Below are 19,201 nucleotides of genomic sequence, written 5' to 3' on the forward strand. Positions count from 1 at the left end.
TTAAATTGTTGACAACTACGACTTTAATAATCCACAGATCATGTTAAATTGTTGACAACTACGACTTTAATAATCCACAGATCATGTTAAATTGTTGACAACTACGACTTTAATAATCCACAGATCATGTTAAATTGTTGACAACTACGACTTTAATAACCCACAGATCATGTTAAATTGTTGACAACTACGACTTTAATAATCCACAGATCATGTTAAATTGTTGACAACTACGACTTTAATAACCCACAGATCATGTTAAATTGTTGACAACTACGACTTTAATAACCCACAGATCATGTTAAATTGTTGACAAAACGTTCAACATTTAATAGGTTTGACAATCCAGTTACAATAAAACGGCATGTCAACGGTATTCAGTCGTCAAGGTGGCTTTAATAATTATATTTTTCGCTACTTTTTGTCTTCCGGTCCGTACGCTTTGCAGTTGAAACCGCGACGGCGAGATTTATTTGCAATCGCACTCCATCTTCGGCATATTACAATTAGAGATGCGCAAAGCGCTTCACTGAGTTGATAAGATTTATTCATATTTTTCGCTCGCGGCGATATATGTCACTCATTTTGCTCAGTGGAACTGTAGACTATATTGTTCACGACTGCAGAGTCAATCAATCAGATAAGCCACACAGCCATAAGTGCGACCAATATCGCGTATCACGCGACACGATCCCGCCATGTTTTCCCGACACCCTCCGAATTCTCCTGAACCGCTCCGAAACATATTCGCATCGTCTCACTCGCTCGTCACGCTCGGCCGGCTCATTCGAATCATAAGTGGGAAAGAGCGAGCAAGGAACACTGAGATAGATGAGTTACTGAGCGAGTTAAATCATCAGCAGAGATCGGACAAATTTGCGTCATTGCTCGCAATAATGTGGACATGACTCCAAAATTAATCAAATATGTAATCATTTAATTAATTTCTTACCTGACTTAAATTTTAATTCCTAGTCAATAAATACAAAAGTTTGTTAAAGTATAGATTTATTAAAGAAAATAATCAGTATTTTTTCCAAATTTTCTGCAGTCAGTCTATTTCTTTTTACATCAAAAATATACTTAAGTGCTGAAAAACTCCGCTCGCACTCCACTGATGTTAATGGGGCGAACTTAAGTAGTTTTATAGGAATATTATTATTCCAGTATAATTCAGAGTTTATTTTCTGTTCTAAGTTGTGGGCCATAACCTCAAAATCGGAATAAACTAAACAAAGAACAGAAAATAAACTCTGAATTATACTGGAATAATAATATTCCTATAAAACTACTTAAGTTCGCCCCATTAACATCAGTGGAGTGCGAGCGGAGTTTTTCAGCACTTAAGTATATTTTTGATGTAAAAAGAAATAGACTGACTGCAGAAAATTTGGAAAAAATACTGATTATTTTCTTTAATAAATCTATACTTTAACAAACTTTTGTATTTATTGACTAGGAATTAAAATTTAAGTCAAGTAAGAAATTAATTAAATGATTACATATTTGATTAATTTTGGAGTCATGTCCACATTATTGCGAGCAATGACGCAAATTTGTCCGATCTCTGATCATCAGTGAGTTGAATCAAAAGATATAGTTCATTTAACCCCTGGAACGCCGAACCGACAAACATACTTGTACCCGTCAAATGCCTAGTGCCGGATTCGTCCCATCCCCCTCAAACGCCTGATAGGCTCGCGTACGCACCCGTTGACTGCCGCGACTTATATTGCATTGAAATGCAAGTAATATAGAACTCTATTTGTAAGTGTTTAGATCTCAAAATTAAGTAAATGCTAGAATAAATTTGGTGACTGATAAGGCACAAGGCAGTTGACAGTTTGTATAGATCCGGGACTAGGCAGTAGACGGGTACAAAAATTGAACACCCTCTGGCAATTGACAGGACTGGTACGGATCAGGCACTAGGCGTCCCAAGGGTTAAATCACTCACTCGTGAACGACACATATCTACTTACAATATCGAATGTCGGCAAGGCGCCGCGGTTGCAAAGACTGCAAGTGCGTATATAGAGGCCAATAAGAATAGGGACCGTGCACGTTGCGAGGGTCTGCCATCGGAAACTTAAACTAAACATTGACACTTCACGCCAAAGCAGGTGCTGCCCCCTACAGTGCACGCACGCTCCCTTGCTCGTTGTAGGTTCTACCATCTTGTGGCCTAAATCGGAAACTTAAACTTGGCATTTACACTGCGCCAATAATCAAGGGGCTCTGCTGCCCCCTATAGTATTTGTTGATCAGTAATATTTACTTGTATCATATGCAGATTTAATACCTGGGCGGAACCAGGTCCAATAGATAACGGCGACTTCGTGTGCGCGCACGGCGGCCTGCGGCCCGACCGCGCCTCCCACCTGCCCCGCCTCGCCGCCGTCATCCCGCAGCCGCTGTGGGAGTTCCTGCACGACAAGTGAGTGTACCGTGGACTAGTGTGTAGTGTAACTACAAAGTCATACCGCAGCCACTAGGAATTTCTGCACATAAAACCATTCGGCGCGATGGCTGAAGTCCAGTCCAGATTTTGAGGACGTGAAGCTTGGTGGCGTATTTTAAAACTTGGCGTTTACCTTACATGTAGTAATGTGTATGTATAGTTTTATAGTTCCATAGTCGCCGAAAACTGAACGGGAGCTGTGGCTTGCGCTGCTCCTTGCAGCCCACTGCCTGCCCCGCTAGGCATTTTTAAATGAAATAAAATCAAATTGAACATGCTATCTGCATAATTTGAGGCCGCAAACGCAAATTACAATAAACTACAGAAAAAGAGTCACTAGATAGAGTCAGTCATCTGTTGAGCCTTAAAGATTTTTAATAGGTAGCCAACAGTGTTTTGCTATGAATCATTTGCTGGCGATGTTTTCCTTAAATGTGCTTGAAGTAGATGAACTAAAACGAAATGTCCGTTATCGTGTTAGATTCGGCGGCGGGCCGGCGTGCTCGCACGTGCACGAGTGCGGCGTGTGCGCGCGCGCGGCGCAGCGCCTGCGCACGCGGCGCGCGCGCGAGCTCAAGGCCTTCTACGACCTGCACGCCGTCTTCCAGGTGCGGGCTGGCTTGCCGTGTTGCTGTGGCCGGGTACCGGGCTCCCTGGCGCCTCTAGTTTTCTCATGTTTTTGTAGCTTATCATATTAACAACAACTGTTTTAAGCAATATTAAATTAATAAATAATAAATAAATATTATAGGACATTATTACACAAATTGACTAAGTCCCACAGTAAGCTCGATAAGGCTTGTGTTGAGGGTACTTAGACAACGATATATATAATATATAAATATTTATAAATACTTAAATACATAGAAAACACCCATGACTCAGGAACAAATAACCATGCTCATCACACGAATAAATGCCCTTACCAGGATTTGAACCCGGGACCATCAGCTTCGTAGGCAGGGTCACTACCCACTAGGCCAAACCGGTCGCTTATTTATTTATACTGTCCCATATTTATTTATTCACAACATACATAAGTATTATTACATAGTAGTAGGGCAATAACAGTTATCCGTTGGTTGCATGGTTGGGTGAGGATACAGATATATTATTCGTAAAACAACGTAATATTTAAAGTGAAAGTGTGTATTTCAAAGTTCATTGTCTTCGAGATATTTGGCACCAAAATTGAACAATTTTAGGCCAAATACCTGGTTTTCAAGCCATAACTTTTGTGTCAATTAGTTTAAAATTAATTAGACGAACCCATATATGTAGGTTTATGTCATCATAGGTCACATAATCGGTCGGGAATCGACGGCCCACCACTCCAAGGGCTAATGGACCTACGACGACGGACGCAGAGCCAATTTAGCTGACGGCCATAAAAAGAAACATGGTCGTATTTATGAAGTCCGAAAATGAAGCGTATGCCATTATTAAGAAGACGGTCTAGCTTTTTGAGGTACTCCTGAGAGTATATTTTGTACAATGTTTTCTGTTTGAACAGGAACAAGACCGCCCCCGCGCGATCTACGCCATCAGCATGCACTGGTTCCGCCAGTGGCAGGCCTTCGTGCGCTCGCGCAGCCAGCAGCCCCCGCCGCCCGTCGACAACTCGGGCATCGTCACCAGCCAGGTACCAGCCTTATTATACTAGTTCGCCCCGATATGAGAACCAGAGGTTCGCCAAAAAAATGACATCGATTGAATTTGTTGCACCTACTTAGTCGGCAATGGATAAAGACTGTGGACCCCTTAACTTTATTTGTCACCATAGAGATTAAAATTAGCTGTATCTGTGGTAAGGCGTAATCTTTCTTGTCAAATGCCTATATTATGTTTATTTCTTTTTTATCTTGCTAATTATTTTTAAATAGTAAATTTATTTTTGATACCAAACTCGACTATACTTTCTTGCAAAAGGATGACCAGAAAAGCAAGACCCCTCACCAATAGGTTTTTGGCCTTCTTGGCTCTTGTGCTCATAATCTAATCTAATGACTAAAATATAATGTCCTCAAGAATACGTTTACCCAATTTTATTTAACTAGAACAAATATACTTAAGTTATTGCCCATCAAACTATCCTGTGATAGTTCAATTTAAAAACATCTAAATGCCGGGACGTGCCCCTAGCCAGCCGTGTGTTCCAAGGAAGAACTTCACTTCGCTTTGCTCGCTCGTTCAGTAAGGCCGGCCGGGCTAGTACATGATTGGCGCGACAGTATCTCGCGGCGAGATAGCCTACCCGTCCCTCTTTGATTAGCTTAGTTAGAAAAAGACGGGTAGTCTATCCCGCCGCGAGATACTGTCGCGCCAATCATGTGCTAGGCATACAGCAACAAAATATACTCGTTTACATATACAGGCTGGCTTTTTTTTACAGTTTGATATGGTTTTCTTTTACCTTAATTCCTCCTGTACATTTATTGATTTCGGGGTTGGTCCCACGTTATACGTAAATACGATTTTCGAAAGAATTTATATACGGATCTCTATTGTTTCCCATAAAGTTTTAAGTCATAATATATTGTTTGTCCGCATTTTCGTTTGTCATAATTTGCTTTTTCTCAGAAACGCGTAACTTTTCAGGATTGCCATAAAACAAATCTAACCTAACCTATCTATAGGATAACCTGAGAAGTTAACGGTTAATTATGACTAATGATAATCTGACATTCATTACATTATGACATTCAATAAATTATGTCAAACAAAGGGATCCGTTTATATACATATTCTTCTAACTTTTTTTATAATTCCAGGAGATCGACGGCGTGACAAGCCACGTCCTCAAGCAGGGCTCCGACCACGCGCAGCTCAGCGAGGAGCTGTGGCGCTTCTTCACCGACATCTACGGCGGCGGGCCCGACGTGCCGCTGCGCGCTCCGGCGCCGGATCCGAGCCCCGCGCCGGACCCGCGCCCCGCGCGCCGCGCCGGCCGGAACTACTCCGACTCCGACAGGGAAGACTATTGCACCAAATCAACCTCCGAAACCAACATCAGAGAATCCGTTGTCGGGGAGCTACAGAAAAACCAATCGCTTCAAAACTTAAGACACTCCAAAGTGGCCCGCGTCGATTCGGACGAGGAAGACTTCGGACGGTACAAGAGACTCGAGCAAAACGGAAACTACGACTCCGATGAGGAGATGGAGAACTATTCGGTTAAAGAAAATGGCGTCGACAGCTCCGACCGCGACGCGAACGACAACCCGGTGTACTTTGAGAAGCAGGAAGTGGAACTCCCAAATCTCGATAGCATATCGCTGAAAAGCAAACCGTCGAAAAGCAGGAAAGTGAGAAAAATAAGAAAGAGGACAGTGAAATGATTCTTTCTCGCTTTTCAGTTCGTTCACAGGCTGAGACGGCGGGTCGCTAAGGATTTAAACTGATGCGCGGTCTCTGTCTGACGCAGTGTCGTTTTGAGCCGTCTCTGTCTGACTCTGGCGGTGTAACGTTGAACATTCCCGGTGAAAGGTGTTAAAACTATGTGCATTTAAAACTTGGGTGTTACTCTGGTCTCGTGATATATTTTTCTAAAAACTATTACTCGCTTCGCGTGATCCATCTGTTGTATGCTAGATGAAAAATACATTGAAATTTTTTAATATCGCTATAGGTCTGTCAAATCTAACGTCTAATAATATGACAATACTAATCAAGGCCCGCGTCATGATGAATGACACGATCTTTAACTAATTAAATTAGATGATGAATAGTTAACGATATTACATCATATATTTATTTTATTACGCATATTTTTCCAACTTAATTTATTATCAATATACACTTATAAATTCCACTTAATTTATATAAAGAAACAATGCTGAGAAATCCAGTTTGGATCACTAAAAGCTGATTATCCTGGTTGCTTGAAGCTGATTGAATTTAATTATGAATAGGTTTGTCAAGGCGACGTGCGCGTTGGAGGGTCTGCCTCTGCCATCTTGTGGCCTGAATCGGAAACATAAACTGTACATTGACACTTCACGCCAAAGCAAGTGATGACCCTACAACTTACGTTTCCTTGTGCATTGTAGGTCCCGCCATCTTGTGGGCTACATTGGAAGCTTGAACTTGACATTTACACTTCGCGCCAATTAACATCGACTACCCCCTACAGTTCATACACGTTCCCTATTGTTTATTTATTTATAACGATTTTAGTAACTAATTGTTAGAAAAAAAAAGTGATTGTGATATTGTAATTTTATGACATGTATTATGCATAGTAATGTTATTCGATTAAAGCACATATTGATCGAAAAAGATCCTTATGTCCCTAATTTTATAGTTCAGATTCAGAAAAAGTATTTATGTTCCTCGATTTTTATTATTTCCAAAAGGTTTAAATATTAAGTTTCTGGCCCAATGTGCATTCGGAATTTAATGTACACTACAAAATTCTTTAAGGTAGCAATTTTTACATTGATTTCTTTTAAGAACTGGTTCAAATTTCCTTAACCAATGACACATACATTAACATAGGTATGGGCCTCTACACACCTCACCGATAATTGCTTACGATTTGCGTATACACTGCGACATTTGAAATACCGGCAATTATCTAAAATCACATGCGATTTGTTGCAAGGTCTGTAAAGCCCTTATGCCTGCCAACTACTTATGAAGTTGACCATATTATTTAACTAACTTTAATCAGTACAAAAGGAGGATCACACGAGCGGCCGAGCGGCCTCAGAGCCCCCTGGGGTTGGTAGTATTTTAGTACAATTTATTTTAGTTTGAAAAGTCTAGCGAATGTAGATACTTGAATGAAATACTGTATATTTACACCTGTATATCTGTACAATGTTACCCTGTATAATATATCCATGTTCATAGTAAAATTAAAATTACTGAATGCATTTCTTTCTGTTTTACCATGGATTAGGTATTTATTTTGTTGTTTCTGGTTCTATGTGTTATTTGTTAAAGAATTGATCAGCAATAAAATATATTACGAAATGTATTGGTGCACTTACTTGTTTCATATAATATACGTAAAGGCGGTGCAGACAGTAATAATGTCATTTTAACTTTATTCACTGTCTTGAAATTAGCCTTTACTCAAACTTGCAATGAAATGTTGACTTGACTTACTTCAAACCGCCTAAGTCACAAATTAAAATCACCAACCTTTCGAGATTTTCCGCCTTTTCGTCTTAAAACTAATGTAATTTTTTAAAACCAAAATACTGCGCAGATTTGAATAAAACATCTGAAAGTGTATTAATTTATGCTCAAATTAATAATAAAGGACTAAAAATTATGATGAGATTTTTAAAATCTGTGAGTTGTCTAATGCTTTGTAGACATTTGGCCACACTGCATTTAACGCATTCACTGCCACCGACGCATATATGCGTTTGTTCCTAGGCCACGCCCCCTAGCAGTGAATGAAGGGTTAATTCGAATTGACCACATACCATTACGAATTGAACCGTAAACAGTAACGCACGGTTACAGTTGACGGTGCAATTTGTAATGGTTATTGGTCAATTCTTTTTCGAATGTTAATTAGGATTGACCATTAAAATGCTAATTAACATTCGGCCAACACTGTTAAATAATATTAAAATTGGACTTGAACAAAAAGCAAAGACAGTGTTATTCATGACATTTTGATAGTGTCCGAACGGAAATAGTAGATTGTGACACAAGGGAGGAAAATTACATTCACGTGGGCGTACATTGAATCCTAAACGAAGCGAAGGATTCTATTATAGAATCCCGAGCTACACCTTATTTTCTGAAAACGAACTGGGGTAAATAATTAAAACGTACAAAATGATGTCCAAAATATTTATTACAAGACCATATTACATGTTATTATAAACCAGGTACAACGTTTATAATTATTATTGTTCGCCGGGCACCTTGGGTTCGTGTTAGTTAACTACCCACACTTCTACAACTGCTTGTTGGAAACTGATTATACAGAAAGACCATAGGAATAATAATAATAATTCAGCCTATCTACGTCCCACTGCTGGGTACATGCCCCTCATGCGCGAGAGGGCTTGGGCTATAGTCCCCACGCTCGACCAGTGCGGATTGGGGACGTCACATACACCTTTAACCTTTTCAACGCCAAAGACCACTAAAACGGTCATCGTCTGTCGTGCCCGCGACGCCAATTACCATTAAAAAGGCTATGGCTGACGTTGTCAAAGCGACTTTCCTACTGTCAGTTAAGCTTCATATTCGCTCTTCACCAGTTAACTTTTTGGCGTCCATGGCATTTCATGACACGTGTGGAAAAGCGTTGAAAAGGTTAAATTTTTTCGCGGATGTACTTATGGTTTTCTCACGAGGAATAATTTTAAAAAAAGCTAAAGTGCTTTGGTCCTAACACCTTGTGGTCTAAATTGTTATGAATAACGTGACATTGATACTAATAAGCAGATGGTGCCCCTTAGTGTTGATGAGCCCTTTCGACGCCAGGAACTCGAACACTCAGAACTGCACACGAAGTTGAAGAATACATTAAACATTATTGTCATAATCAGTTGTTCTATTGGAGATTTTGTAATCCTAAAGCATTCTGCACGTATTAAAACTTTTTTGTGTTCATACTTCTCATAACCCCCGAAAATATTTTTATGACAAACAAAATCAGTTACATGAAAAAACTATACTACTTTTCTCCGGGTTCTTTTTCTAAACTCCGCTCATTTCAGTGCATAATTTTTAACCGGATGGTAATGTTTCTCCAATTTTTACAACACAACACTAAATATTTCGTGTGTATAGCTATACATATATATAGTCAATGGTTCATTTTGACAGATCTGAAAAAAATGTCCTCCCGCTTCTTAGCGGTGCGCGCTTCTTTGCGATTAATAAAGTGTTGGTGTTTTTCATTGAGAGTATTAATTAATTACCCATCTCATTTAACCAAAAAGTATAAATGCAACACGCCTATTGGTATTTTTTTTATAGTTGACTACAGCGTATCGAAAAGAATCTTATAGTTGAGTTGGGAGCCCATATGAGATTAACCAATAAAATGGCGGCTCTGGCTGTATACTGTCACTCATACAATGAGTTTCGTTCTTTTCATTCGTGCCAGCTATCGTGAAACGTGTACAAGTGACACGAAATTAACGATTGCGGCTTGCGTAACAAGTTTTAGATTACCTGTGTCTAAATTAGGTACATTATATGTTGGGCTGGGAAAATCTGCTTCTCAATGTTTAAGTAATTAGTACTATAATTTTAAACGCTCCTAAAGATTTCCATAATATCAAGGTCTGAGTGTAAAAATCAATTTCCAACATGTAACATGTTATCTTCCATATTCTGTTCTTTAATTCGATATAAAAATGCAGTAATTACTCATAAAAGCGTAACAAAAATAGATTCCTTCTACTAAAATATTATAGACTTCTAAAAATATTTTTTCAATTTGATTCAAATACACTTTATCGAATAAGGCCCCTACGTTATACCACAAAGTATAATGGTTTTCGTTGCAGTTACCAACCTACAGACAAAATATAAGTTACAAATATTCGAAATTTACAAAATGTAAACGAAGTAAATGTATAATTATTTGGTATTACACAACTTTTGTAATTACAAAAATATAAATGCAACGAGTCACACTCGTCACCAGATTAAATATAAAAACTACCAACTGGGAAACAAGTTAACAATAATTATGCATATAAACAAATTTCACCAATAAAGGGCAGGGGCACTATGTGCCCCGCTCGGCTGTCAACTGTCAATAAATAAATACAACTGAACTGTCAATATTTAATATTCAAGACGTAACAAACTGTTAAAGTTGTATCTTTGATATGTTAACGATTATTGTATATATTAAATCTAAAACATTACAAAAATATATTGCATATATCGTTGTATATTTCTGTATCAATACTAATAAAATACAAGGAAAACATAAATTATTATTAATATGCGAGTTATATGCTATTTGTTACATTTGTACTCTGGTTTGCACCTTTTATTGATCGTAATCGTCTACACTTCCAACATATATAGGGTGTTTTCTAATTGGTCTTTGAAACGATTTATTTTTGACATATTGTTGTTGGCATCCACAGAAACGTCTACTTTGTATTAGGGGACGTGACGCGTATGACAGCTATAGTTTGTGTCATCCACGATGACGCGCAGATTTATCAAATCTAACCTTTAATTACATGACAATACGAGTCACGGGTCGTCATGAATGACACGATCTTTACCTTAACCTGCAGGAATCTGTATTATACGGGTTGAATTTGTTACATATGGCCATACTCTAATGGAAGCATATCGTTAGGCGACAACCAAAACTCACCAACTGCAAAAGAAATATTAATCAAAAACCAACCTTGTTTTATTATTAGTATACTGTTTAATATGGCTTTGAACTTGTGGCAGTAATTAGTGATTTGGTTGTCAACTTGTCACTCACGATATGATTGAAATCGCGATAAAAATCTACCGTTCCATAGAAAACATTGACATATGATTCGCCGAAATGTATGAGGCTGCGGATTTTTTTCGCGTTGTCGGGGTTAGGCCCATAGTAAATTGTTCAGTATGGCCTATTCACTCTTCAGTGTGGTCATACATAACAAAATCGCTCTGTATAACGTTGAATTTAAAGATAAGTTATAACGCCAAATGTCGGCTTCTTAATATATCAGAGGTATTAAAAAAAGCGACACTTACCCGAAATGCCCCAGGGACTAAACAAATACTATAGTACATTATGAAAGCAGGCATAGGCCCAATTCGAAAACCCCTTGTAGATTGGTAAATATCACTTGGTGTAACTGCCTATTTGAGAATAATTGATGTGCTGCTATTGAACATGACTAGGGCAAAGGAAGACCGCGGCACACGTGAACACATAGGATAATATAATAGTGTGTGCGCGGTCCACCCTCGCAGGAATTACCAAAACATCTATGGCTGGATATCCACCGAATGATCAGAGCGCGCTGAGCGATCAAATTTAGCAACTTTTGAAGCTAGTAGCACTCAAAATTGCCTGGCATCTTTTTCAACGTATATTTTAGCAACTTTTTGCAAATAGTCTGGTATATTTTAACTAACTGCGAATTTAGACCTGATCATTCGGTGGCTATCCAGCTTATCAAATACAATGTGACATATTCTCTAATAATAACTATTATGGAACATTGTACTCGTAGAACATTTTGCGGGAAATCTTTTCTGATATCTTTATCTAGGGATGTATGTATTTTTTACTTCCAAAATGTAACGAAATGCGTAATTTTAGGGCCTAACTTATATATTTTAATATTTTTTAGATATTTTTGTGTTTTTAGTCCGCGATCTTTCAATGAAGGCGATTCGAACATGGACTTTTTGATGCCAAGGATATTGATAATTTGAATAACGGAATTTAAACCATTGAAATGGAACTCGAGTACCGGTTATATCTAAAATGTATATAATACATTTAAGAGCTATAAAAACGGATATATTTTTTTAATATAAATTCTTGTTCGGCTTTTGTTGTTCTATTGGCTATTTAAAATGTCAGACGTATGACTCCTACAAATAATGTGTTATTGTAAAAAGAGGCCATTTCAATAGTTAAAAATTCCCAATTAACAATATGGATAAAGCGAAGTATATAATCATACATATTAAAGGATATATCAATAAAGATTTCTGACATTGCAGCACACACTTACATTACAATTAATAGCGAAGATTACGTTACCTGTACCATCGGTATGGTCGCTTCAGAAATAAAAAAACCTAAATCTCACTAACCTAAATAGTCAATTAAAATCTAGACGTAATTATAAGTTTGCTTTGAGGTAGATTAACAGGGCGTCCGTTTGATGCTAAATTTATCTATTTAATTTTTTTTAAAGTTTGATTCCCTAATCCCATGTGTATTCTTTTGGTCGCGATAAAAAAAAATGTCTTGGGAGAAAAATGTAAATTATCGGCATGTAGTTATTCCAATTGTTAGTAAAAATATAAAAAACCGGTTTCTAAAAACGCACATTTAAACGTTCAAATCGTTACCAATCGTTAAATCTGACAATACGTTTGAACCTTCCCTTATCTGAACAGACAGCTCAAAAATGAACGTCTTACTCATTGAATATAGACCACATTGGATTACTGGATGTAGACGTTAAATCGCTTCTAGTCATAATAAGGGTTAGATGCGCGCAATATTAAAATATCAGTGCCATTTTTATCGTTGGCCAGTTAGTTACATGGTGCTCCAATTTTTAGGCAATTAGTATTGAAATCTGAACGAAATATCAGCAACTAAACAGAACGGCGTTGACTTGTCAACGCAAAGCGGTGCGGCGGACGCCCTGACCAAATTTTTTACAGTCCTATTAACCTAGAAAGATTGAATTATTTACATATACCTATATTTACGAAGCGTGTACAACTTGATTCTCGCCATTTTTCCTTCCTACACATACATGGATCATAATCAAATGGTTAACTAACGTACGAGTTAATGATTTTTAAAAGGGTATCCATTGCCTAAATTTTGTATTAAACATTGAAAATTTTACATATTTAGAACAAACTGTTGCTGATAAAGACACGTTCTGTAATACAAAATAACAGAGAAAAATTACGAATAAAAATGCTTAAAAATTTAGAAATATGCGCTTTAGAGTAAGGTAACACGATCGCTGCGATGTTTGATGACGTCAATCGCATATGATTTCAGGATTAATAGTTTGATAATAATTTTATTTGTAAATTATCTTCCGCCACACGATAGTCAGAAGAGCAATGAGAACGAGGACATACGAACAGAAATTATATACTTTAGTTTCATTGTTCGAACTACTAATTTTTGTGATGAATTGTATTCCCCATTTTTCTGTTTAACTTTTTGAAAGTTTTACTGACATTTCAACAAAGAATGTAATCAATGACAAAAACAAACAATGTAATTACTTTCAAAACCCTAATAATATTATAAATGCGAAATGCTGTTGCCTCTTCACGCTTAAACCGCCCGCTGAACCGATTTAGATGTAAAAAGCTAGTTTTAGACCGAGACGAAGCCAAGTGCTGGCTGCCAGTTTTACTGGCAGTCAGCGCTGGCTTGTTATTGACCTCGTATAAACGGTTTTCATGACCAGCCAGCGCTGGCTGCTAGCACCAGTACCGGCTTGTCTGAGGACTGGCGCCAGCGTTAGGGCCAAGACACATACCCACGATACGAAGTCGTATCCCGTGGCTTACTGGCTTCGTCTATTAAACCTAGCTTTAGTATTGGGATAGTTTGAGGCCCGGGGAAAGGACATAGGATATTTGAAAGCTGGTGGCATATACATATCCACTCGTGCGTAAGGCCCCGTAGGTTCAGGTTCTCTCACTCGCGCTGGGCGGGAGCGTGAGGGATATGGCTGTGCGTACCCAGGACCGTGGATATCATGTTTATGGAAGTTTTAATTTAAAAAAAGTAATGAATGAGTTCGATCAAATATAATGATGCTCACTTTTAGAAGCAATTTTTATATTTTTAGCTATTGTGTAAAACTTGTTACAAGTTTTTTAAAGTGCGTTTGTTTAGATCTATGTTCGTGATTTATTTCTATCGAGCGATATAGTCAAAAAATCAGCATTTGAATCGATGAAGATACTAGAGAAATGCCTCAAGATTGCTAATTAATATTTTGGCAACCGTTTTGTGAGCTAAAAACGCGCTACGATTTTACAATAACTTGACAACTCTGTTTTCGGAACCGACTACACATTAATATATTTTTGGACGTCATCAAAAATCCATCGATCGAAATTGCTCAATTCGGTCGAAAAACATTTTAAGTTATGATACACCATCGTCCGCAATTGAAAATGGAACTATATATGATCCAGTACCATTTCTAACATTCAGCCGCACACATACCGAGCCCACGAACGACTAACGAACTCCAGACGTTTTGCACAAACGTTCGTTACTGGTCGTTGTCGCTCGTCAACTTGGTCTGGACGCACTTTTCCTCGAAATCTAAGTTATAATTGTAAAGTTACCTAAATCTGACACGCTCGAGTCATTGTATATTATGTAATTTGGCTTATAATCCTAAAACACATGCCAAGACAATTTGCAACGGCAATTTTGAAATAGAATTATTGAAATATTATCAAAAAAATCCCCGATTGCATTTTTTTCGAGTTCAACATTCATACTTATTGTCATTGTTATTTAATATGACAGGGATATCACAGCATCACATGAAAAAAATAAAGAACACGATCACCCATTCCAGAACATTCTTGATTCTATATTTTTTGGCACATTTGTTGTATGAGAATGTTATGCTGTAATATTTGCTTGATGCCAAAGTTGGCATTCCTAGCGAAAGTATGCGGGAAACATCTATTCGGATTAATCTGCATACTAGCGTTGCATCCGACTTATGGCCTCTCCAAACGTCACCGACAATCGCATGCGATTTGTCTTACTTAATCAGCAACTATTTAAAATCGCATGCAATTTGTTATAAGTTTTATAGAAGCCTTTATTAGCAAATCAATCTTGTGCTAGTATGCTAGCAAGCTCCGAGCGAAAGAAACTAATAGGTATAACAAAACTACTTAAATATTGTATGATACTTGATTGGTTTTTAAATGTTTTTTATCATTTTGAAATTACCGTCGTACAATCAATCAATGAATTTCTATCGCCCGAATACTCGCCCGCCAAATAGGTAGCTGAATTTCAGAACCAATTAAAATAAGTCTTAATTCTAAGGAAGCAGCCGCTTCTGAGGTATTTATGATTTTTTTTATTGCATCCAGTGTCTCATGCTTTCAAGTGGAACTGAATATTACAAATGCAATTTTAACAGTTTTCTGAACACTATACTTAAGAAAGACTATTTTCTTTACCTTAACAGATCTGATGTAATGCCACTCCAGCAGTTAATCAATTATAAATAGATACTAGCTTCGATATAATTTTATTTAAAGACGGCACGCACCTCTAAAACATATTGTATAGCATGCCGCCTTTACACGAGTTGTTGAACCTCTGGGTCGTCATGAGTACAGGGGCCCATTTCTCGAACGGTATTAGGCTAATCTTATTAGTGTGTTGCCATGGTAACCCATACGACTTGACATTTCGTGGACTAATATTATTAGTCTAATACCGTTCGAGAAATGCGCCTGTACTGCCCAATTAAGCCAAATAGAGCAATCTCAAAAGAAAATTCATTGCTAACATAAACTTTCTATAGCTGATAATTCCTTTTTCAAAATTATTTGTTATTATGCGGGTCCACACATAGCGAGCATACGCGCGAGGCCATTTTCTGGCGCGTTTGCTCGCTCTGTGTGGACCCGCCTATTAAGATAGCGCTATTTGGCTTAGGTGGGCAGAGTAGTAATAACAAATCGCGCAGATATTTCAAAAAGTTGCCAAAATAATTAGGCGGGTCCACACACGACCCGCCTCGCGAGGAAATTGCCGCACGAGGCAGCTCGGTCGATGGAGACGAGCCTCGGCCGAGGCAATGCGGTCGGACTATTGAGGAATGGTTTATTTTATTTAGTGCTTCATATAGATATTCAAAACGACGCTAGACCACAAGTGCAGTCAGAACATAGCATTTTAACAACAAATTACCTATTCCTCTAAAAGTGCCCAAAGCACATTAGAATGGAATTCAATGTAATTTAAACAATAAGTGGTGATTGTTAAGCACAAACAATTTGTAAAAATCTATTCGTAAGGCACCTGGCGAATGGGGTGCGCGCCATGCGAAGTGTATCGCTTTGAAAATAGCACTGCGTATGCGTAAAGCACGTACTGCGAGCAGTTAATCGGAAACACGCGCATTCCTGGCGTGTTTGCCAAATCTGGATGCACCAGTACCCTCACCATGAGTTTTACGCGGCCTTAAACGCTAGTGACTGCGTCAACTCAAACGCAGTGCATCTCGCTTGTACCAATGTTAGTACGAGGGAGATGCATTGTCAGTTAGTGTACGCAGTCGCTAGCGAATATGTCAGTGTCAAACACGTGGTAAGGATACTGTTGAATTACCTTCCCATCGTCCGTCGTACCAAAAGTTAAGGGGAAAGGGGTCCTCGTGACCACTTTTCCATACAAACGTGGTCCCAATTTTCCATCCCCGTAGTCTACGTTTGCATAGGCAAGCTATCTTGAAAATATAGTAAAATATGAGCGCATTGCAAGTTTTTGGTTAATTGTGTGTACCCTAAATGCTTCTAGAGGTTCAACAACTTGTTTCACCAAAATTAGCTTAGTATCAACTCGGCCACCTGATCAAAGGCCCTCGAGTACTACTCTACTGCACCCTAGCTCAGAGTTGGTCCCATACTCCATAACGCCACATGTACGCTATAAATAAACAATATACAATTCCGAAAGTACATACACGACTAGACCACTTATTCATGTAGAATTCGGAAACATTTTGGTATACCCGACACGTACAAATATACAATTTGGCAATAACCATCCCATACCTGTCTCACGCGGAGTCCGTTAACATTTCCATACTCTATAGCTAGACCACTTACCTAATGAGGTAGCATAAATGCTAGTGGGGCGGAGGGGGCGGCGGCGGCGGCTTGGGACTCTGCGCGGTCTGGAAGGCCTGCGTGAAGGCCGGCAGCCGCTGCCGCTGCTGACCTGGTTCTTCCCTAGGCTCCTCCTCAGGCAGAATACTCAGCATTTGCGACGCCAGCCCCGACGGCCCTTCCCCGGGATCGTCAAGCATCAAACTGCTGGGCAGCAGCTCAGGCAGCGGCTCTGTGAGGTATGGCAAGTCCGGCGTGGCCTGGAACGTCGGCGGCACCATAAACACCACTGGGAAGTCAATCGGCAGAAGCTCACAGCTCGGTGATGTGGGCCTCTCTATCTTTATTTCCACCGGCTCCATCTTTATATCAAAATCAGGTGGAATCTCCACGATTATATCAGACGAGGGAACCCGGGTCGGGCCCTCGGGGGTTGGGTCTTTCGGTGAGGGTGATTTCCAAGCATAATCTGGACTCTCTATTGCATACTCGGTATAGGATGCTGGCTCAGGTACCACAATTTCATCAAATGCAGAGGCTTCTGGTGTAGGGTCTTTTGAGGTGCCAACAGCTGCAGATCTCCATGATTCCTCGGGATGAGCGTTTTTAACGTGTCTCACTAGATGGTCTTTTCGTCCGAATTTTTGAGGACAATGTGGGCACAGGAAGTCTCGCCGGCCAGTGTGCACCACTTGGTGGCGTCGCACGTCCTTTGCTGTAAAGAACCGTCGCTCGCAATAGGTGCAAGTAAATTTTTTGTCAGTCTCATTTTTGACCGTCCGACTACCTGTATGGACTTTTAGGTGATAAACTATATCTTGCGTATTAGTAAATACTTCATCACAGATCTTACACTGCAGGTTGCCTTCCTCGGCCGAATGCAGCGCTGCATGCTTCCTATAACTAAGTAGGGAAGTGTATGATTTCCTACAATCTGGCCTCTCACAGGTGTATAGCTTTTTGACAGGATTGTGAACTCTGACATGGTTAGTGAGATGATCTTTTCTATTAAATGTTTTGCCGCAGACATTGCATGCGAAAGCTCGGGCCTCACTGTGGATGAGATTATGTCGGACGAGTTTGAATTTAGAGTTGAATCGCTTATCGCAGAGGTCGCAGGAAAAGGGGAGCTCGCCGGTGTGGGAGAGGACATGCTGGCTGAGTTTGCCGGGGCTGGAGAAGCGCTTCTCGCAGGTGCCGCAGACGTGGCGCTTGGAGCGGTCGCGGCGCGCGCGGCGCTCGCGCGGCTCGGGCGGCGGGTCGGGCGCGGCCGGGTCCTCGCGCCGCCGCGGCAGGGTGGGCACGCGCCGCGCCGCCTTGACGGTGCGGAAGCACTGCTTGATGCCGCTGGGCCCGGGCGCGGCCAGCGCCACGTAGTGCAGCTTGGTGCCGTGCGGCGGCGGCGGCGGCGCTAAGACCGTCTTCGGCGCGGCGGGCGGGGGCTCCTCGCCCGCATCCCGCCCGCCGCCGTCGTCCCCGCCAGCTCTAGGGTTCGGAGGCGGACTGGCCATCTCGCGCACATTTTTGACGCGCTTGCCCTATATCGCCGTCCGGGTAGCTCGCGTCGTGGCCGTCTCGGCTCCGCGGTGGCGTTCACTCGTCGTGATGGCAGAAAACATCTCTGTCACATTGACGGTATGGAAGCAGTTTTTCGTATTCGTGTCACATGGCTGTGGACGTATTTCTCGGTCCTGTATGCAAATTTCACTAGACCGTTTGTCGAGCTTATCTCCCTACGCTTTTATTCCTATGAGGAAGGGAGAGGAATTGCGAAAAACGATTGAAAAAAGGACTTTTCCAAAGAAATACGTAGCGCTTGACATCGAAATGTCAAAATAATGAAGCCATAGAGCCATGTCAAAAAAAGTCCGCGGGATTTATGGTTTATGGTTCATCTAGTGATGTTATCATTATAATGACTTTGGTATGATTTCATTTGGTTTGATTTTATTATTTTTATTAATAATAATGATATAAATAAACCATCACAATTCGACCAATACTATCATGAAATATAGACTATATATTGCAAAATGTGCTGAATGTTTACTTTCATATTCAATTGCAATATTGTAGAATTCCTTCCTTTAGAATAATTGCATTTTTAAAATATTTTGAATTCTTGCTTGAGAGCTTTTATGACAACTGTAATTTCCGTTGCACAAAGAATAAACCTTCTTGGCTTGGCTTGGC

The 19,201-nt window shown here is 39.8% G+C and overlaps 2 protein-coding genes across 3 annotated transcripts in view; one reads left to right on the forward strand and one right to left on the reverse strand.

Moving 5' to 3' along the window:
• Positions 1–7,450, forward strand: part of LOC133530387 (ubiquitin carboxyl-terminal hydrolase 20) — a 29,206-nt gene extending 21,756 nt beyond the window's left edge. For both annotated transcript variants that reach the window (XM_061868299.1, XM_061868300.1), the window contains exons 18-21: positions 2,294–2,437; positions 2,943–3,069; positions 3,975–4,103; positions 5,233–7,450. In XM_061868299.1, the coding sequence (XP_061724283.1) occupies positions 2,294–2,437; positions 2,943–3,069; positions 3,975–4,103; positions 5,233–5,799 (967 nt within the window). In that variant the 3' untranslated portion in view covers positions 5,800–7,450. The remainder of the gene's footprint in view (positions 1–2,293; positions 2,438–2,942; positions 3,070–3,974; positions 4,104–5,232) is intronic.
• Positions 7,451–8,261: 811 nt separating this feature from the next.
• On the reverse strand, positions 8,262–18,897 carry LOC133529966 (zinc finger protein 628-like). Its single transcript, XM_061867757.1, has one exon. It carries the CDS (start codon positions 18,517–18,519, stop codon positions 17,029–17,031), a length of 1,491 nt encoding a protein of 496 aa, XP_061723741.1. The 5' UTR covers positions 18,520–18,897; the 3' UTR covers positions 8,262–17,028.
• Positions 18,898–19,201: the final 304 nt, after the last annotated feature.

Source organism: Cydia pomonella, chromosome 22 (assembly GCF_033807575.1).
Source record: "Cydia pomonella isolate Wapato2018A chromosome 22, ilCydPomo1, whole genome shotgun sequence".
Lineage (NCBI taxonomy): Eukaryota > Metazoa > Arthropoda > Insecta > Lepidoptera > Tortricidae > Cydia > Cydia pomonella.